The sequence below is a fragment of the Hippichthys cyanospilos genome, chromosome 15 (genome assembly GCF_059441005.1).
Source record: "Hippichthys cyanospilos isolate Australia breed blue-spotted pipefish chromosome 15, RoL_Hcya_1.0, whole genome shotgun sequence".
NCBI lineage: Eukaryota > Metazoa > Chordata > Actinopteri > Syngnathiformes > Syngnathidae > Hippichthys > Hippichthys cyanospilos.
The window spans coordinates 8366001-8386263 of NC_142383.1; the positions used below are offsets into that span (position 1 = coordinate 8366001).

Sequence of the window (20263 nt, forward strand, 5' to 3'; positions counted from 1 at the left end):
TGCGTGTTTAATTGCAAAGTGTTGCCGACATTTTTGGACGCGTGACATCACACCTCGGGAGTCAGACGCCAGTCACGGGTCGCCCCTTAGAGAGGACCCGTGTGCCGGATTTTTTCCACCGTCATTCCCATTTACTCCTCTGGTTGGATAATCGGAGTAACAATCGTGAAAAAGGTCAGCGTACAGAGCTTGCTTTTGTTTCCACACGCATACATTAAATGGCAGATTGACAGAGTCGGGACCGCGTTGCTTTTTGCTACGCCGGGGAGACACCCTCGGGAGGAAGGACCGCCTCATTGGCGACGGAATGGGCGTGGACATCTTTATTATTATTATTTTTAATCTTCCGGGTCCTTTGTGATGTTTTCCTCAAGAGCATCAAGGCAAACCAGGGAAGGACCCCGGAGTCGAAGGGTTCAAAGTTCATGCTCAGGAGGAAAAACTGTTCTGACGTGCCACAAGTAATGACTACCAGGTGGATACAGACATGCTTTTGCTGCTGTTTTTCTTTCTTTTCATGTCCCCACCAATTGGGACGTAATATGTCCCAACATATCTAAATTTCATTACGTTACATTACTGTTCGCATTATAGGTGAAGCCAACCCAAACTTTATCTTTACGGTCATATGTTGACACTGCCAGTCTACGTCGCGTTCTGATTAATATTGCGTTTGTGGATTATACATTAATCACCCAATTTTATCCATCTCAGGGGGCGGCCATTTTGCCGGTTGCTGTCGACTGCAAAAGATATCACAGTTGCTCCAGTAACAACAAATCACCCATGGGTTTGATCATGTCACATGACCAAACTCAGACAACAGCCCCTAGATTGCTTACACAAATTCTGCCTAGCAACAAGTCACTGACCTGTTTCTTCTTTGCTGCATGTTCGGCCATCTTCGTCCAAGAAGAAGCCAGGATGGCACTCGCAACGGAAGCTCCCAACCGTGTTGATGCAAAGTTGGGAGCATGCCGTCGTGTTCGTTTCACCACATTCGTCAATGTCTACACAAAACACATGACATTACGGTAGAGTATGGCTTCTAAAATGTACTGCACATATGGGGTATTTCAAATATAATCTTGTAATCATGTGATGGACATGCAAGACAGTAACACTAAAAACCAACGTGAAAATTTGGATTGTAACACATGACATTCAAGCAAATGCTACTTGTGAAGTGTTTAGCCAAAAAATTGTGACTATTTGATGACTGCCCAAAAAACGTTTCAAACCGCCTATTATTAATAGTTTGAACTCCAACTATACCAGAAATGATGATTTAAAAATGTATTAATAACGTGACTAAAAACATAATGTACATTTTTTAAATCCCATTTTACATTGCGTGTTTAAAAAAAAAAGACATTAAAGATGATTCCATTAAAACCATGTGGTGAAGACTCTCTCAACTTTAGAATTTTTTATTTATATAGCCATCATCCTAATAAAAAAAAAGGACTCTTTGACATCTATAGCTGCCAATGGTGGTGAATGAGTTAGATAATTAATTTCATTTAAAAAGAATCAAAACTACAATCCTAATACTTGGAATAAGAAGAAATGGAAAGACTCACCCAGACAGTAGGGCTTCTCACGGTTCCGGTGTCGCTCACGGTGGTAACGGTAGCCCGGGTAACAGGTGCACACCACGCGACCAAAGTGATCACTGCACTGCTGCTCGCAGGGAGCATCAGCGCACACGTCGTAGTCTTCAAAAAACAAGACGATGGTTAGAGAGTTAGCTTATCTTCAAATGTTCACAGGACAGATGTTTTGGACCCCCTTTATGCCCACTTTGCCTTTTGTTTGCAAAATGCCAATTTCAAAAATAGAGCCTAATGGTAAAAATAAGCAGGCAGAGTTTGGTGAATGAAAATGTTAAGTTTGGCTTAACATTTATTTGTTTAAATATGTTTATTTATTTGTGTTGCATTTTTACAAAGCCAGGCTTAAATTGTGTAGATTAGTTTTGAGTTCTTGACAAATATTCAATATACAAGTTCAAACTGTAATGGGGAATAAGGGATAACTAAACGATTCACACTGTTAAAAGATGAATGCGCCAAACCTTTAAACGTGTTTTTCCCAAATTCCAATTGCTGGACCTTTGTCAATGTTTGAGCTACCTCCATGTATTATACATCATTTAAAGGGAATTAACCCTTTATTGCCAAGCGTTATCGGAAAAGAAAACCTCTAGAGGGCCAGTATATTTAGCATTTTCACTCATCTTTCAAGGCTGACAGAATATTGTGTCCTACAGTATGTCTATGTAAATACGGGTGGTATCATATGAAAATTTGATTTCCGTTTCTTACTTTGAATTGCATGTAGGTAATATCTGTGTTATAAGTGTGGAAACACTGCCATCCATTGGTCACATTTATCACTACAGTGCTCATTTGGCTTAAGTTAGGTAAGCAAAAGTCAAGGGTGTCAGCTACCCTCAATTAAAAAACGTATGACGAGAGTTTCATTATTGTTATTACTATTTTAAAACACAACAATTCTCATCCATTGCACTGAAAAAGTTAAGTATAGGATTATACTATATCAAAATCCCAATTTTCCTTTTCTAAGAGGCTGATTATGCGAAAACATATCACATTTATTTTCATTGAGAATGTCACTCACAATATAATGTCAGCATATTTGACAAAATTTCAAATATGTAACTGATGAATGTATTAATCACATCTAAACTTTTAAGCCGATGAAACCATACTTGACAAAATTCGTAATAAGTAACTGATGAATTGATTCATCATACTTTAAGTGTTGGGTGAGACGTGCCTACCTTCAGGAATGCACTGGCCCAGCACGAACTTGAAGCCCCGGCAACATTGCTTTCTGAAAAACACCAAAACGGAAGCAAATAACTTTGGGTATAATATGTCTATTAAAGCAGCATTACGGCTGACATGTATTATTAATAAAACACAAACGCGCGCAGCCGTCCGCAGGTCAGACACACGAGTTTCCCGCTGACTTGGACCGGTTCCCTCACAGCACTATGTTCTGATCCAAAGCATTACGAATATTATTCATCACGGGCTCACACGCTGCAAAAAGTGCTTCCAGGTGTTGCTGTTGTTCAAACAGGAAATGATACACACCAAAAAAATTGAATTACCCAATGAAGTGAGCGCGGCAATACAACATGCTCACTCAGAGAAGATGACCCTGTAGTACTTGCGGCATTTGTTTAGCCATTAAGGACGCTGTTTTTCTTTTGTGCTTGGCACCGTTCAAATATGATTGATGTCATTCATTTTTTTCACAAATGAGCTATTTGGGATTTGAGGTAAAAGACAATAAAGAGCAGCCCAGAAAGATGGACACTTTCGGTCCAATTTGATGAAATTATTAGGGCCTGACCGCTAAAGATTTCTTTTAAGGTGGTGCCAATTTTTGGGAGAAAAAAAATACAGCTTACCAAATATTTGGCAGATTGTTGGACGAAATTATTATTCAATAAAGTTTGTTTCCTACCAATGCATTTCAATATGTGTTAATTATAAGTAGATTTCTACGAGACAGCCTGGTACCTTTTCCCTGTGAATAGCAAAGAATGGCAGTAGTTGTATTATTTAAAAAAAAAAAAAATCTTTTTTTAGTTAACAGAATGCATTGCGTGGCACAAATAATGAAAATAAAAGGACCCTAATTCTTGTCATATGTACCACTACTGGGTTAAATGGCTGTCATATTTACCACTATATGCTCAGTTTACATTCCACTATGTGTTTTACGATATTTATTTAATCTGACTTTAGGTTATGCGTAAAGTACTGACAATGAGGTCAGTTATTTGCACCACTTCCCTGCAGTGCTTCCTTAATCGTTGCATGTAAGAATTAAGATTTGCTTTGTTTCAAATGACAGGTCCCCATAATGACCTTATCAACATTTCTTGGTACATTTTTAAGGATATAAGATTATGGTACGGATTTATGTGTAATAAATAATGACAGCAATGTTACTTATATGCAACTGTTGTAAATGGTTATAGTAAAAGAAGGTTAAAAAGGTGAAATTATTGGCAAATACCAATTTGGCCAATTATATTTGGCCAATGTTCAAAAGGCCATAAACGTCTAATTTAATGGGCTAAACGATAAATTGGTCAAACTTTTTACCTGGGGAAACCATTTGTGTGTCTCTGATGTCAACCTCAGTGTCTTGGGACAACGTGTGGTGAGGTTCATGACTGGTGAGGCACTACCCCTCTTTAGTCGGTTCTAAGCAATATGTAATTTATAATATATAATCTGACAAAGAGGACTTGGAACCACAGGGAGACAGAGCAGTACTTTTTCTCCTTAGCCCAGCACATTGGCTGCTGATGTTGATTTTGGTTCAGTTGTGGCCTGACACATGGAATTCGACAGCTGTATCCTTAGCAGCAGACGACTGTATCTAGTGGTTCTTGATGCACTGACAACAGCCTCAGTTCACTCCTGATGAAGCTCCTCTAGATTCCTGAATATTTGCTGCTTGACAAGTCTCACTTTTTCCTGCCACATTTTTCCATTTTTCTAAATACTGTTAGATGACTTACCCAATTATTGTTTCAATTTGACAGTTTTTGAGGTTGTAGCATACAAAATGACCCATTTTGCGGGGTTGTTTTTTAAAACAACTGAGAAATATGCATACAATTGACCCACATATTCAGTCAGTCTTTTTTTGACCCATTATTGGGTCATTTTTAAATCAACTATTTTTAGATTGTACAGTACATGTTTAAACATATGATACATGACATACTGTATGTTCCTTTGAAATTTTAAATATATAAATTTAAAATATCTTTTGGTATGCGGTGTTATGAAATACGAAAAAAAAAACCTATATGGAATGAAACATTCTAAAATTGTTAATATCAAATATAAAAATACCCACCACAATAAGAACTATGAGGAATCTTTTAATGACATAAAAAACTGTTTTGTTAAATGGTATATAATTATTGAAAAAAATGTCTGATTCTAAAAACACAATCTTAATTCAAAACTATTTATTTTGTTACTTTAAATATTGCATGGAGTTCAAAGAAATAATCGAAAACTTTAGCAAATATATTACCTTTAATTTGTTACGGCGGGACGAGGGAGGACCCAAGAGCACGCACGCACTGGTAAGGGCAATGGCAGAGTGTTTATTGAACAGAAGGTGCGGGTAGTCGTGGGAGCTGACGGGAGCGTGGCACAGACGTCTGGGGGGTTCTGGAGTCGGGAGAGCTGGGGTTTGGCGGGGAGTCGGGCAAAGGGAGCGAGACGGGAGGGGGGCTCGGGCATACAGGTAAAGACGGCAGGCTAGCGGGTGGTCAGAGGCAGGCAAGGTCGAAATACCAAGGATCCAGTCAATTCGGCAGGCAATCGGGAGGTCAAGGGCGAACAGGGTCGGACAACAGGCAGGCTGGCAGGAGGAATTGCTGGAAAGCTCGGCGTAGCGCATAGAGACAATCTGGCAGGTTGTGGATGGAAGTGAGCGGGCTTTATACTAGGCGGGTAAATGGTTGCAGGTGTTGGTGTTCGAGGCTGATTAGAAGGAGGGCTGAGCGGGTGTGGTGAAGCTGGAAGTGAGGTGGCTGAAATGGTGGACTGTGACAGAACCCCCCCATCAAGGGACGGCTCCCGACGTCCCAAGGCCACCCCTGGGCGGGAGGGAAAGGCCAACGGCCGGGGAAACCCCATGGGCGGGGGGGCGGGCAACACGCCGGGGCGCGCCACGACGCCCAGACGGTCCAGATGGCTGATCAGGATGAAGGCGGTGAAAGTCAGAGACCAGGGAGGCATCCACAACCTGGCGGGCTGGGATCCAAGACCGCTCTTCCGGGCCATACCCCTCCCAGTCCACTAGGTACTGGAGGCCCCTGCCGCGGCGACGGGAGCGGAGCAGCCGCCGGACTGTGTACACCGGGCCCCCATCCACGAACCGAGGAGGCGGAGGAGGCGGAAGCGCGGGAACCAGGGGGCTATCTATTGCAGGCTTGATTCGGGAGACATGGAAACTTGGGTGAACACGCATCGAGCGAGGTAGGGCAAGACGCACAGCTGACGGGTTCAGTACCTTCTGGATGGGGAAGGGACCAATGAAACGGGGAGCGAGTTTGTTGGATTCCACTCGAAGGGGCAAATCCTTAGTGGACAACCAGACCTTCTGACCCACCTGGTACGTTGGGGCCGAAGTACGCCGCCTATTGGCCGTCCGAGTGTAGCGTTTACTGGCCTGCAGCAAGGCCGAGCGGGCTCGGGCCCATGTCCGGCGGCACCGCCGAGCAAAGGCAAGGGCAGACGGGCAGGTGGCGTCGTCGTCTAGAGCCGGAAACAACGGAGGTTGGTAGCCGTGAACGCATTCGAAGGGGGAAATTCCTGTGGCGGAGCTGGTCAGCGTGTTGTGGGCATACTCTGCCCACTGGAGCTGGGCCGACCAGGAGGCAGGGTCTCGGGATGCCAGACAGCGGAGGGCAGTTTCCATCTCCTGATTTACCCTCTCCGTTTGCCCGTTGGTCTGCGGATGGAACCCGGAGGACAGGCTGGCCGTAGCGCCAATGAGCCGGCAAAACTCCTTCCAAAAAGCCGCCCTGAACTGAGGACCCCTGTCTGACACCACATCAAGGGGAAGCCCATGTAGGCGGAAAACATGGTCAATCAGGAGTTGTGCCGTTTCCTTTGCGGAGGGAAGCTTCGGGAGGGGAACAAAGTGAGCCATTTTGCTGAATCTGTCAACTATGGACAGGATGGCTGTGTTACCGTTTGATGGAGGTAGACCGGTCACGAAGTCAAGTGAAACATGAGACCAAGGGCGATGCGGAACAGGAAGGGGGCGCAGCAGCCCGGAAGGAGCCTGATGTGACGATTTATTCTGACTACAAATGGGACAGGCCTGGATAAATTCACGCACGTCCCTCTCCATAGAGGGCCACCAGAACCGTCGTCTGAGGACAATCAGGGTCCGTTGAATGCCGGGATGGCAAGTCAATTTCGAAGAGTGAGCCCACTGTAGAACTTCGGAACGAAGATAGTCGGGGACAGGCAGACGGTTACTGGGACATTGGCTTGGTTTAGTCTGCCCCTTGGCAGCTGACTTCACCTTCTCCTCGATCTCCCAGGTGAGCAAGCCAATGACACATGACGGGGGAAGGATAGTCTCGGGGTCCCGGCATGAACTGTCCTCAAGTTCAAACTGCCTGGAGAGGGCGTCCGGCTTGATATTCTGGGATCCTGGGCGGTAGGAGAGGTTGAAGTTGAACCTGGTGAAGAACAATGCCCAACGAGCTTGGCGGGAGTTCAGCCTCTTAGCCTGACGGATATACTCGAGGTTTTTGTGATCTGTCCACACCACAAAGGGGATCTTCGTTCCCTCCAGCCAGTGCCGCCATTCCTCCAGGGCGGATTTTACGGCAAGTAGTTCGCGGTTTCCTATGTCATAATTTCTCTCTGCGGGAGAGAGGCGCTGAGAAAAGAATGCGCAGGGGTGGAGTTTCCCATCCTTCCGTGACCGCTGGGAGAGAACGGCCCCAACCCCAGTCTCCGATGCATCAACCTCGACCATGAATTGTTGACCAGGATCTGGCATTTGAAGGATTGGGGCCGATGTGAAGCGGTGCTTGAGTTCCTGGAAGGCCCTTTCGGCACCTGGGTTCCACCGGAAAGGGGTTTTGGGGCTGGTGAGAGCCGTAAGAGGAGCTGCCGTGGCGCTGTAATTCCTGATAAATCGCCTGTAAAAGTTAGCAAAGCCAAGAAAGCGCTGCAGTTGTTTTCTGGTTTCGGGCGTTGGCCAGGAAGTAACAGCCGAGACTTTTGCGGGATCCATACTGATGCTATCCTTAGCGATTATGTAGCCCAAGAAGGACACTGATGAGGCATGAAACTCACACTTTTCCGCTTTGACAAACAGAGAGTTTTCCAGCAGGCGTTGCAGAACTGCGCGAACGTGGAGAACATGCTCACCCTGCGTCTTGGAGAAGATGAGAATGTCATCCAGGTAAACGAATACAAATCTGTCGAGCATGTCCCGCAGGACATCGTTGAGTAGTGCCTGGAAGACCGCTGGGGCATTAGTGAGTCCAAAGGGCATGACTAGGTACTCATAGTGTCCGAGCGGGGTATTGAAGGCAGTCTTCCATTCATCGCCTTCCCTAATCCGCACGAGATGGTAGGCATTGCGTAGGTCGAGCTTTGTGAAGTAGGCAGCCCCCTGCAGTAGCTCAAACCCTGAGGTCATTAGTGGAAGAGGATATCTATTCTTAATCGTGATATCGTTCAGGCCCCGATAATCGATACAAGGGCGGAGAGTCTTGTCCTTCTTCTCGGAAAAGAAAAACCCTGCCCCCGCCGGAGAAGAGGAAGGACGTATGATGCCCGCCGCTAGCGACTCGTTGACATACCTCTCCATGGCCTGCCGTTCTGGACCCGACAGAGAGTATAGGCGACCCCTTGGAGGCGTTGTCCCGGGCAATAGGTCAATTGCACAATCATAAGGGCGGTGGGGAGGCAGGGAGGTTGCACGCGCTTTGCTGAAGACTTGGCTAAGGTCGTGATACTCAGGCGGCACACCAGCGGTATCGGCATGCGCAGGCGGAGCGGCGAGGGGATCAGGAACAGATGCGCGCTTGAGGCAGGAGAGATGGCATGATGAGCCCCAAGCCAAAATGACTCCCTTCTCCCAATTGATGTGAGGGTTGTGGCGACAAAGCCAAGGCAGCCCCAAAATTAGCGGTATCTGCGGATGATCTAGGATGCAAAATTGTATTTTTTCCTCATGGTTGCCTGCCAGGCGCATAGAGAGAGGTGCGGTTTGGTGAGTTATCACCCCCAGGGGGCGCCCGTCCAAGGCATGGGCAGGTGAGGGTTTGGGCAGAGGGAAGCTCTTAAGACCGAGTTGAATCATTAGCTGCCGGCTAATGACGTTAGCGTCAGCCCCAGAGTCCACCAGGGTGCCTACAGTGTGGGGGCCATCAGACAGCAGGAGTTGGGCTTGTAAGAGGGCTCTGTCACGGGACAGGGAAAGAGTCACTTGACCCATTTTTACGCTACTCGGGACCGGGATTGGTCTTTTCACTGGGCATGCGGAAATAAAGTGTCCTGGTTCCCCACAATAAAGGCAGAGCCGGGCGGAGCGGCGGCGTTGCCGCTCTTCAGGAGTCAGGGGCGCGCGAGCTGGCTGCGTTGGCGCACTCCCGCCACCGGGAGGAGCTGACGTCGCCAGATGGGAGCTCACTCTGGCCGGCGGAGAAGCCCTCTGGTGCGTCTCTTCCCGTTGCAGTTCGCGTAGCCGATGCTGCAAGCGGATATCTATCCGCGTCGCCAGGTTAATCACCCCGTCCAAGGTGACTGGGAGTTCATGAGAAACTAATTCGTCCTTAAGACGGCTGGACAGTCCATGAAGGAAGGCGTCTACGAGTGCGGGACCGTTCCACCTATTCTGACTGGCTCGCGTCCGGAAGTCAATGGCGTAATCCGCCACCGTTCCGTCGCCTTGACGCAACTCGAGCAGGCCCCGGCCCAATTCCGCACTGGCGTAGCTGAGTCCAAAGACTTTTAAAATCTCCTCCTCGAGCGCCTGGAAGGAGGCACACGCGGGTGACCGTCTCCTCCATTCCGCCGTTCCCCACAAGCGGGCTCGGCCCGTAAGGTGGTTGATGACGAACGCTACTTTAGCGCGCTCGGAGGCAAATGTTCGGGGCTGCAGGGCGAACAAAAGTGAACAATTCGTTAGGAACGCCTCGCAAGTTTCGGGATCACCTTCGTAGCGTTCCGGGACGCCAATTTGGGGCTCGGGCCGGTCATGAGGCAGAAAATTGGGCGGATGATCGGGAGCGGATGACGGCTGGATGAGGGATCGGCGCGCTGGGTCCATTTGGACTGGCCAGATTGTACTGTTACGGCGGGACGAGGGAGGACCCAAGAGCACGCACGCACTGGTAAGGGCAATGGCAGAGTGTTTATTGAACAGAAGGTGCGGGTAGTCGTGGGAGCTGACGGGAGCGTGGCACAGACGTCTGGGGGGTTCTGGAGTCGGGAGAGCTGGGGTTTGGCGGGGAGTCGGGCAAAGGGAGCGAGACGGGAGGGGGGCTCGGGCATACAGGTAAAGACGGCAGGCTAGCGGGTGGTCAGAGGCAGGCAAGGTCGAAATACCAAGGATCCAGTCAATTCGGCAGGCAATCGGGAGGTCAAGGGCGAACAGGGTCGGACAACAGGCAGGCTGGCAGGAGGAATTGCTGGAAAGCTCGGCGTAGCGCATAGAGACAATCTGGCAGGTTGTGGATGGAAGTGAGCGGGCTTTATACTAGGCGGGTAAATGGTTGCAGGTGTTGGTGTTCGAGGCTGATTAGAAGGAGGGCTGAGCGGGTGTGGTGAAGCTGGAAGTGAGGTGGCTGAAATGGTGGACTGTGACATTAATTATTAGAAGGCTATTAATGACATTAAGCTATACTGTACATGGTTGCAGTATAGTCAACTCTGATTTTGCAGATGACAAATGTAAGAGTTACTGAAGGTTATTCTTACACAAACATATTTCTTGTCAGAACACTGTTAGATGAAAAACTGTAAATCAAGCACATGAGGGAAAACCACAATGCTGGCTTGAAGACATTATTTTGCTTCAACAATGTACTTTTAATGTATGTTTTCTTTAAATGTGCGTCGCTGGAATAGAATGCAAATACTCGTTCGAAATATTTGCCAGACACCGTGACGACTTCTCTCAGCTCACTGGGGACGTATGAACATTAAAGCGTGACCGTCGCATTTGATTATCCTTGTGCTGTCCTGCGTTCAAGAGGCGACATTGCTGATTTCCTTGTTCTTTAGCGTCATATTTTATGATATTTTATGATAAAATGATTTTTTTTTTTTACACAGTGAGCACTGCCTTGCCCAATCTTGGCTACACTGAATCCTTGTATTGTAAAAAGTCTGGGAAGGGGCAACGCCACAAGCGGACACCCTGAGAGAGTTGACACGAGGACGACTTCCTGTGCGACCCGAAGGAGAATAAGCAAACAGTCAGTGGGATGATAGCGGTAAAAACAAACATCCCCAGTCATCACAGGAGAAACCGGATCTTTATCTATGTTCACTTTCCCTCAAACTGTGCATCTTTTATTGAATTAGCATGAAGGGAAAATGATCACACATTGCAACATTGTTGCTTTTTGAGAAAAATCAAAGCGGGATTAGAACACATCCAAAACAACTTCATAAGCATACATTTTCCTCCCTCATGAATAATTTTTTGGTGTTGACAATTGAAGAAATGACTTCAGTCAGATGTGGGGGAGGAGCTAATGTTTCAACCAGTGTGAAGGTTACAACAACTTTTCAAGGAGGTCAGTGGCCTGAAACAATTTTACAAAACAAAACAAAAGCAACAAAAACTCATTCGACTTGAAAAGCCAAAACCTGCTAAGACTAAACTTCACTAGACAACTCTTGATGAGACGAAACTTTAATAACCTTCGCTACACGTATACAGGAGATATACAGTGTACTCTGGGACAAAAAATAAAATTCCTCAATCGATCTGCGCAGCCTGGAACAGTACCTAAAATCCTGTTTTTTGGGGACACAGGTTAACTACAGCAGGATAGATTAGAGTACAACAGAAAAGACTGGATTTGACAATACTTGACTAGTCTAAACAAGACTGGGCTCAACATGACAACAATATGCTCGGGTATTGTAGACTAGGGAGGAAAAGAGTAGACTACGCTAAATCAGTACCTATCGTGCAGTTTTTTAGAATGAGTGAGGAAGCCAGAGTGCCCGAAAAGAAGCCACGCAGGCTCGGGAAGAAAATGCAAACTCCGCACAGGGAGGCCAAAGCAAGCTGGAATTGAACTTGGGACTTTGAACTGTGAGGCGGATCTGCTAACCACTCTTTCACCTCTTCAGCTATGCTGTAATAGTAACAATTTAACTGGAAGAAACTTCACTAGCGCATGGGCCAATAACCGAGTTGTCTGTTTATGTTGAAAAGTCCATTTTTCAATTAACCGCCAGTACTGTCTATCCCGGTGAGAGTATAAATGGTAATGAGCACTTTCCTTTTTTTGCTTAATCTAACCAAGGGGGCAGTATATGATTGGCTATTTGCAGCTTTGAGTTAACAGCCACCTCTTTGAAAATAATTATGAATTAATATATTAATTCTTGGCATGCATGAGGGATAAGGGGGGAGTCTTTTTTTGACCCCTTCGAATGTAAGCAGCATCCTGGGGAACATGAAAAGTTTGCACTTCTGAACAAATAAATATGCAGAATTTGGATGATGTCGCCCACTTCTGGGTGATGAGTGGATAACACGGTACCAATAGAAATAAAGTAATGAGACTTAGCCCTCCATGACCTTTTTGGATCTTACAAGATTGCTCTCAAAACACGACTTCAAACAAAGGCAAACGTAAGTGATAAATGTTTTTGATTTTCATCAAAAACACAAATTTAGGCACATTCCAATCAAACACTCTTGATTTCTGTATAATTTTAAGGATTATAGGTGTAAATATTCAAAGTCACTTTAAAAATATACCACAATTATTTTAGATTTTTTTTTCAAAGTCTGGTGTGCCTTTAGCCTGGACTAGACCACACACAGAAAAGTCTACAAGTGACCGGACTAGATTAGTATATTTGATTACAAGTATACTTGACTAGACTATACAATAATACGAACGATTTAACTTGATGAGATGACACATATTTTGCTTTTTTTCCACCAGATTAGACGACAGTACAGTAGACTACCGTAGACTACACTTGGCTTCATTTAGAATACATGTGCTTGGCAATTCAATATATGTTAAGTATACTGTATTCATCTTGGCTAAATATGAAAAAGGTACAATATTCGTAAAGATCGAGATGAAAAATAATAAATTTCACAAAGTAGTGTCATCCGTCCGAGTGACAGTTCAAATTTGGTGGTGGTCAGGGGAATTCCCTCGTCGGGGTGAGTTCAGGTAATACACATGGAAATGGCCCAAATCCCATGAAAGGAACTTTTTCGAAATGATAGATTCATCCTGTGATGAACTTCATGGATGCCAATATTTTCCAACTCTCTTGCCGTCTCACTGAAGCCACACACCAACTTTCAGATTATTTGTCTTCAAAATCTGCTGGCAACACACAATATTAAAAAGACCCCCACCTGATTAACCAGCTTATTTTGAATGTGTGTAAAATATACAAGCAATCAACCCATAATTGAATCATTTCCACAAATACGGCGGCTGCCATTTTCTTCTCAAACATCTGCTGTTTGTTATTCTGTGAATGAGATCCATTACTGTATTAAAAAGAACGGACCTTTTAAAATATAAAAACAGTCAATTTTGATTGACGTTGTAAGAAAGTTATCTTAAAAACAAGATCTGTGTCCATCCTCACTTTCTATACTTTGGCCACGCTGTGTTTCCTCATGTTCACTCGTCTTTTATAGAAGTCCATATTCATGCCAAAACCTATAAAATGGAATTCATCCAACTCATCTTTTTTATGGATTCTACAGGTATTCCGTCTATTAAAACCTCTATGGTACTGTATGGACTCCATCCACACTCCCCTTTTCATGTGCACAGTAAAACATTCTGTTGCGACCAATGAATCTTTTTAATACCCCACATAAAAAAATGGCAATGATGAGGTTATACAAGCGACGGCGTGTTGAAGGTTTGTCTTCGAGGGGAACGGCGACCAAAGAATGATGAGCCAGCGCATCGCATAAACCACAAGAAGTGGTTATTTAGTCATGTAACGTGTCGACGCAATGACACAAAAAGAGCGAGAATAAATTCTGGGTGCTCGGAAATGTGAAAAGGTTTTTGTTTTCATTCCACAGAAAAAGAAGTATATTTGATTTTTACGCAGCTTGCGTTTAAATTCAATTACATGCTTGTGAACATGGACTGAAGTGTACCTTGCTCAATTTACACTGTGGGGGGTTCACATCGTGTCACTTACAAATGAACCTCCAACATGACTGGTTAGGAAAATTATGCTATTGGATATTAAGATAGCCGCCATGAAGTGGCTCAGTAGATCTTGGCAAACTCGAGTAAAAATGTAAACACATGAAGTCCACCTTGCTCGGTTTACACTGGAGAGGGTTCGCATCATGTCTAAGAAATTTACCTCCTCCACGACTGGTAAAGAAGACATTATAGGATATTAAATCAAGACTTTCACGCTAAACTGTCTCGAGAATTTTAGGTGCTCTTGTACAGTATAAACATGTATTCTGGACTTCCACTCAGAATGGCAAAGGGGATGAGCTCAAGTTCGGCAAGTTTAAATCTTTTATACAAAGCACATCGGAGGATCAGGGTTTAGTTGATGTACTAGTGCTGTCAAGAGAAGAAAAGAGCATTTAATTAATTAAGATCTGTAAAGAATTGATCAAATACATCTCCAACGAATAATTTTAGTGAAGATCTGTGTCCATCCTCACTTTCTGAAAAAAAAAAAAAATAATATTTTAATGTAGAGGCATTGTGCTATTGTGGCGGATCAAAATATCGACACACAACACCAAAAATAGCTTCAGTCATTATGTCTTTTAACAGATGTAAGTGTAACCGTTTATCTTCTGCTGTAATTGAGACAAGTATCAAGTGGTAACTTTTGATTAAAGCCATCAGGCAGAATGCTGACATACTGTTTTGTCAATCGTCATGTCAGAAATGAACATTATGGGACAACATCACCCATCCTGTCCATCGCAGACTTGTTCAAACGAGGTATTCTCAAGTTAAATTTTACAAAGAGCTTTGTTATAGCTTGCATCATTAGCATCTTAGTCGCTATCATAAGCTATTGCTGCAGTTGTAGCTGGGCACTTTCCATTTATGTGGTAAACTAAACAATTCTCACAAGCACTAATTCCTGTCTTCCTTCAGTTGCTGAACATGCCCTTCAAGGAGCCTACAAAATTATGCCAAAAACAACAACCAATAAATGTCCAATTCAGGGTGTGGTTTATCTTTGTTTTTGCAATTCCCAAGCACAAGAAGCCCGATTTAAAACCAGGTCTCATCAGCATACAGAAAGCACAAAGTTAGAGATGAAAAATTAGATTAACACAATGAAAAAGCATAACACTTTAACCATGACAATAATTATGTTACAACAATTAAGCTGTTATTCTGACACCAATGAGAAATACTTTTAAAAAAAGGAATCTGGGTCATTTGTAAGAACGTTCAGAGAAACATGAGGAAAAAAAGAGACGCTCAGAGAGGCCATTGGTTCATCTAAAAATACCTCCTAAGCAATTTTCCCTGTTCTTACTGTAAAAGTGCTCTGACGTGCTGACGTTCCCTCAGCCGTGTCCTCATTATTCCTTGGAATTATAAGATTGCAGGCTACCTTAGAGAAGCCAAAAAAAGGTAAAACAATGCTGAAGAATGGTGTTTTTCCACCAGATGATATCTTACTGCTTTGAGGCAGCTGGAGAACTTTAAATGACTGAAGGCATATTTCGCAAACTTGATGACTTTAAAAAACATAAAGTTTTGCAATCGGCAAGACTTTCTGCAACTTAATCGACCTTTGATCTCAGCTATCAATCAAAATCACTACAGTTCCTTACTTTGACTTGGAGAAAAAAAAATGGGTTTGGAAACGCTGCTTCTGCTTGACTTCTTACATCCAAAAAGATGACTTTTGACTTGAACTACTGTGACTGTCTGGTGTCACAAATCCTAAATCACTTGGTTTCCGGATTTTGTCAAGTAGTAGCATGAATGAGATTCTTTGGGCTACCATTTGACTAGACTGCCTTGGTATTAGATACAATCCAAAATGTTCAAGAAACTTCGCAGAGGTTGCTTAAAATTCATATAAGACAGAATCAACTGGACGGTCACTCAGAGGTGCTGTCCACCTTTCAAGTCAGCTGGCAATGAAAAAAATAACCCAGGCTGTGGAAGACTGGTCGAGAGGGAATTTCTGGAATGACAATTGGAAGTCTAACAGAGCCTTTAACAAGATAAACATTCTCCAGGGAGTAGAGTGTAATTGTTCACATCGCTGTCTTGGCAGTGCATTGATTCACACTCATCACTCCATTCACAATCATCTTGTGATTCCCTCGCGATTCAGCCAGGTTGCTGCCTGCTTTTTGTTTTATGTCATCTGGGATCGCCTACAGTCCTTACCGAGACCCCTATGAATCCATACTATATAGCTACTGCCAAAGAAATCTTAGCAGCAATTTAACCTTAGAAGAAAAACATTTTGACAATGGAATTGTAAACTGATCCGTAATCCTATTTGATTTCCAACATAAGATTAGCAAAGAACAGTCTCGGAAATAAACGAAATAAATCAGGAGTCAAAGTAAGTCTTTAATGAAACAAAATTCCAGCTGATAGGAAAGTGGTTCACAGATCAGGACTATGCTCGCAAAGCTGACAGTGGTCATGATGATCTTCAGAAAAAAAACAAAAATCCCTGAGCCTTTAACAAGACATGTCTTCAAAGGGACATTGGGTATGCTGAATTGGAATCTTGACGATCTCATTGAAAAAAAAACCTCAAAATGAAAGTCACACTGAATCTTTTACAACAATGTTCAACAGGACAGTGATAGGAACTGGTTCAAATAGCATTCAATTTAGGTTTGGGAAGGCACATTAAGGAATTCCAGGGACAAACCTTTGTAAGTCAAAGTAGGCCTTTAACGAGCCAAAGTCCCAGATGAAGACCATTGGTGATGTAGTTATCCCCACAGCTGTCTTGGCATTGGTTATTTTCATACTCAGTGAGCCCTTCACAATCACCCTGAGAATTGAATAATGACCAACCCAGCATGCAGTCTGCATTTCAGCTAAAATTGGACAAACATACCCCAAGGGCTGTTTTCAGTCAGCTGGTGAAAAAAAAAACAATGATGGAGAATGTGTCAGTTTGGGACTGGACCAGTCTCGAAAAGCTTCAGAGATTGAACCTCAAACTATAAAGTCATGCTGCTAGCATTGGATGGGTTCATATTCAATGGCCCATTCACTGGCCAAGTGTAGTCTGCTTTTTGTCTTATGTCAACCGACGTCCAAAGAAAAACTGACCCAGAATCTGTTTTGGTTTCTAAGCAAAGTTTGGAAAACCAAGGGAGCTCCAGGGACCAAACCTCAAACTGGAAGCCAAACCTCTCTTGAGGGCTATATGTATGGTCGTTTACATGGCTGTCAGGAATTTGGATTTATTCATACTCAACTGTCCACTCCGAATCACCCTGCAATTGGTGACCAAACCAGACCAGGATGAACTCTACCTGGCCATCACAGTATTTTGCCATCGGATCAATTTTCGCTTCATGTAATTTTCATCCTTGTCCAGCGACAGACTAGTAAGTGGCAAGACTAATATATAGTCATTTATGTGTTACCTGCTCCACAATTGGTAACCAGCATGCAAAATATACATACATTATGACTTCTTGATTTTGATTGAAAACGCTAATTTCACCACTGTATAAGGTCGACGACTACAAGGGCTGGAAAATACAATAAAAGTGCTCATAATACACTATAGAGTTTCACAACAGAATAACTTTAAGGGCTTAGATTTCTGCCACAATTATACAAACATAATATGCAATATGGTTTACAAAATGCATGTTTTGTGCTTACAGAAAAGGTCCACTTATTTGCTCGAAACATGCTATTGCAATTCTGCATATACAGTACTCTCCGACATGTACAATTCACCGCCCGCACGCAAATGTTACATTACGCCACAATTGTTCACCATTCAGGAGTCAGATAGCAGGGCAAATTTTGACTGGCTGTTTACTGGTCCAACCATAACTAAGAGACCGGAAGAAACTACCAGAATTAGAATGTAATGGTATAAAGCATATAATGTAACAATGATCACAATTTGTAATAAGCAAAAAGGAAAAAAAAAATCAACTGTTGTGTCTCACGGGACTGTAAAACAACAACAACTAATCAATCAAACAGCAATATTCAGCGAAACATATATTTTTGAAATATTATTACAAGAACACCAACTCCAGGCTTCCAGGAAGACATACATGTTGCTGAAAAATGCGATTGGATAGTAAACAAACAATCAGAATTTGACTTGTTGTCTGGTTTCATATTAGTTCCTGGTGCTTAAGTGAGCTCGTTTTGAGTGAGCGAGTGGATGGTTTTGTACCAACCAATCTCAATTTTGTAGGCACAAGGCATACCTTTGTTACGCAGTATTTTAAATTATGCTTGAGTAATTCTGGCACATGAAATGTGAAATAATGTCAAAATTAAAGTGTTAACTTTGGAGATGAAATTTTTATTTTGATTTACTTCCTGTGGCAGCTCTGCTAATTTTGCAACCAAACAGAGGAGAGAAACATTGACTTTAAAAATGTACTCAATGCCTCATTGCAAAAATAAAGCAACACAAAATAAATGTTTCCATTAGAAGTCTAAAAGATATGCCATAACAATGAGGCAGATTTGGTCGTTTTGTCTAAAAAGTTGTATTTTAGGGGAAAATAATCATATTAAAGGATCAGAAAAAGCTATTATAACAGCATTTGAAACAAAATATTTTAAATGATTAATTCCAAAAATATCTGTTCCAATCTTTTTTGGGAAAAAAAAAAAAACAGTTGTTGAAAAATGCCATTGATCATGATTAATTATGCACAACACTAGAAATAATAAGTGTGCTGGACTATATCTGGATGCCAAAGCACCTCCAGTCCCTCAGTCCTCATGTCATTAGAATAGTTAAATATTAGTATTTTGAGAGTCTAAACTTTCTTTATTTCTTCCAGATTAGAACAACATAATTATGAATTTAAAAAAAAGGGTTTTATGAAAAAAAAAAAGCCAATTATGTGTGTATACCAATAGTTTTTAGAAAACTAATTATAATGGAAATGTTTGCTGTAACAACAGAATGGGGAAGGAGCCCATGTGGCCATTACACACATGAGTTTTTCTCAAGTAAGCATGGAACCTATTCAACAATTTGCAATTGTTGAGCAGGTTCAATATCATTTTTTTAGCAAATCAAATGGGGAAAATTCACTTTCACTTCCACACTAGCAATTGACTACACTATCTTTGTGTGCTGAAGGAAAACAGTTAGGAATGCTGCACGGTGGTCCCTTGTGTTAGAGCAGTGCAAGCAAGCAACAAACAGCATGTTTGCCACTGCATGATATCCGCATCTGTCACTAAGGAATGCTCTTTAACACTAACATGTCCTCCCTTCTGCTATGATGACAGTTTGCACTCCTTCTGCATCTTCCTCACTTGAGGAGACACAAGTCTAGCCTTAGATTCCCGTCCGGCCTCAGCAGGAGCAGCAATAAATGCAAATCGAGCATGCCTCCATCCCTCACTCACAGCTAATCTTTCAAATCTTCCATCTAAAGTAGAACATTAATATTATGCTATCATAGGAATAAACAGATGTAGGCGTTTTTCAATTTTTTGCTGCTTCGGCATTATCGTCAGTTTGCCGGTTTTTTTCAAGGGAGACCAAACTGTTAACTGTCAGTTGATCGTTTTTTACCCAGTTGAATTCGTCACCATCAAAGGTGGACATTTTATAAATGCTAGTCTGTCCTTCACCGTTTGTCAGTAAAATGGGTGTCCGGCGGACAGTCCAACGGAAATGCCACTTCTGAATGATAAATACAATGACGGATAAAAAACGACTTTCTGTTAATGCTTAGTTTGTTTTGTTTTTTTTTTTCTCATCATCTAGTTTTCTCATCATTCCTCGGCAAAATGGTTGTACGGCAGTGATGGACTGCTCTTTTCTGGAAATAAAAATGCATGATTACATATGCCATAATGCTGTAATAAAAAATTGTTTGATGGGGAAAAAAAACACTGATGCTCCTAGGAGTAGTTGGATAATGACGAGAAAGACAACATTATAACCACTGTGAATATAGAAGAAAACATTTGGATGATTATTCATATTTTTACATATGTATTTTTATTTTACAATTTAATATAACATTATTGTGTTTTGTAAATTACAAAGCTCAATATTATGAAAACATTTGTGTTTGTGTTGTATTAAAGAAGGTATAGTGTGCTGACAATCCGTTACAAATTAGTTGTAATTTTACGAGAATAAGCTTACTTTCACAAGAATAACCGGGGCCTTAATAATTTGACAAGAAACGATGAGAGTCATGTAGAAGCTTTTCTACCTTTTCTAATGGTAAAAAGGTTTTAAATGATTTTTTTAACAAGGAAATAATGCAACAG

At 42.8% G+C, this 20263-nt stretch overlaps 1 protein-coding gene across 2 annotated transcripts in view; it reads right to left on the reverse strand.

Annotated features, from left to right (window-relative positions):
* Positions 1–20263, reverse strand: part of ccbe1 (collagen and calcium binding EGF domains 1) — a 54318-nt gene that overhangs the window by 9424 nt on the left and 24631 nt on the right. For both annotated transcript variants that reach the window (XM_088435224.1, XM_088435223.1), the window contains 3 exons: positions 2807–2859; positions 1584–1718; positions 873–1010 (listed from right to left, as the gene is read on the reverse strand). In XM_088435224.1, the coding sequence (XP_088291350.1) occupies positions 873–1010; positions 1584–1718; positions 2807–2859 (326 nt within the window). The remainder of the gene's footprint in view (positions 1–872; positions 1011–1583; positions 1719–2806; positions 2860–20263) is intronic.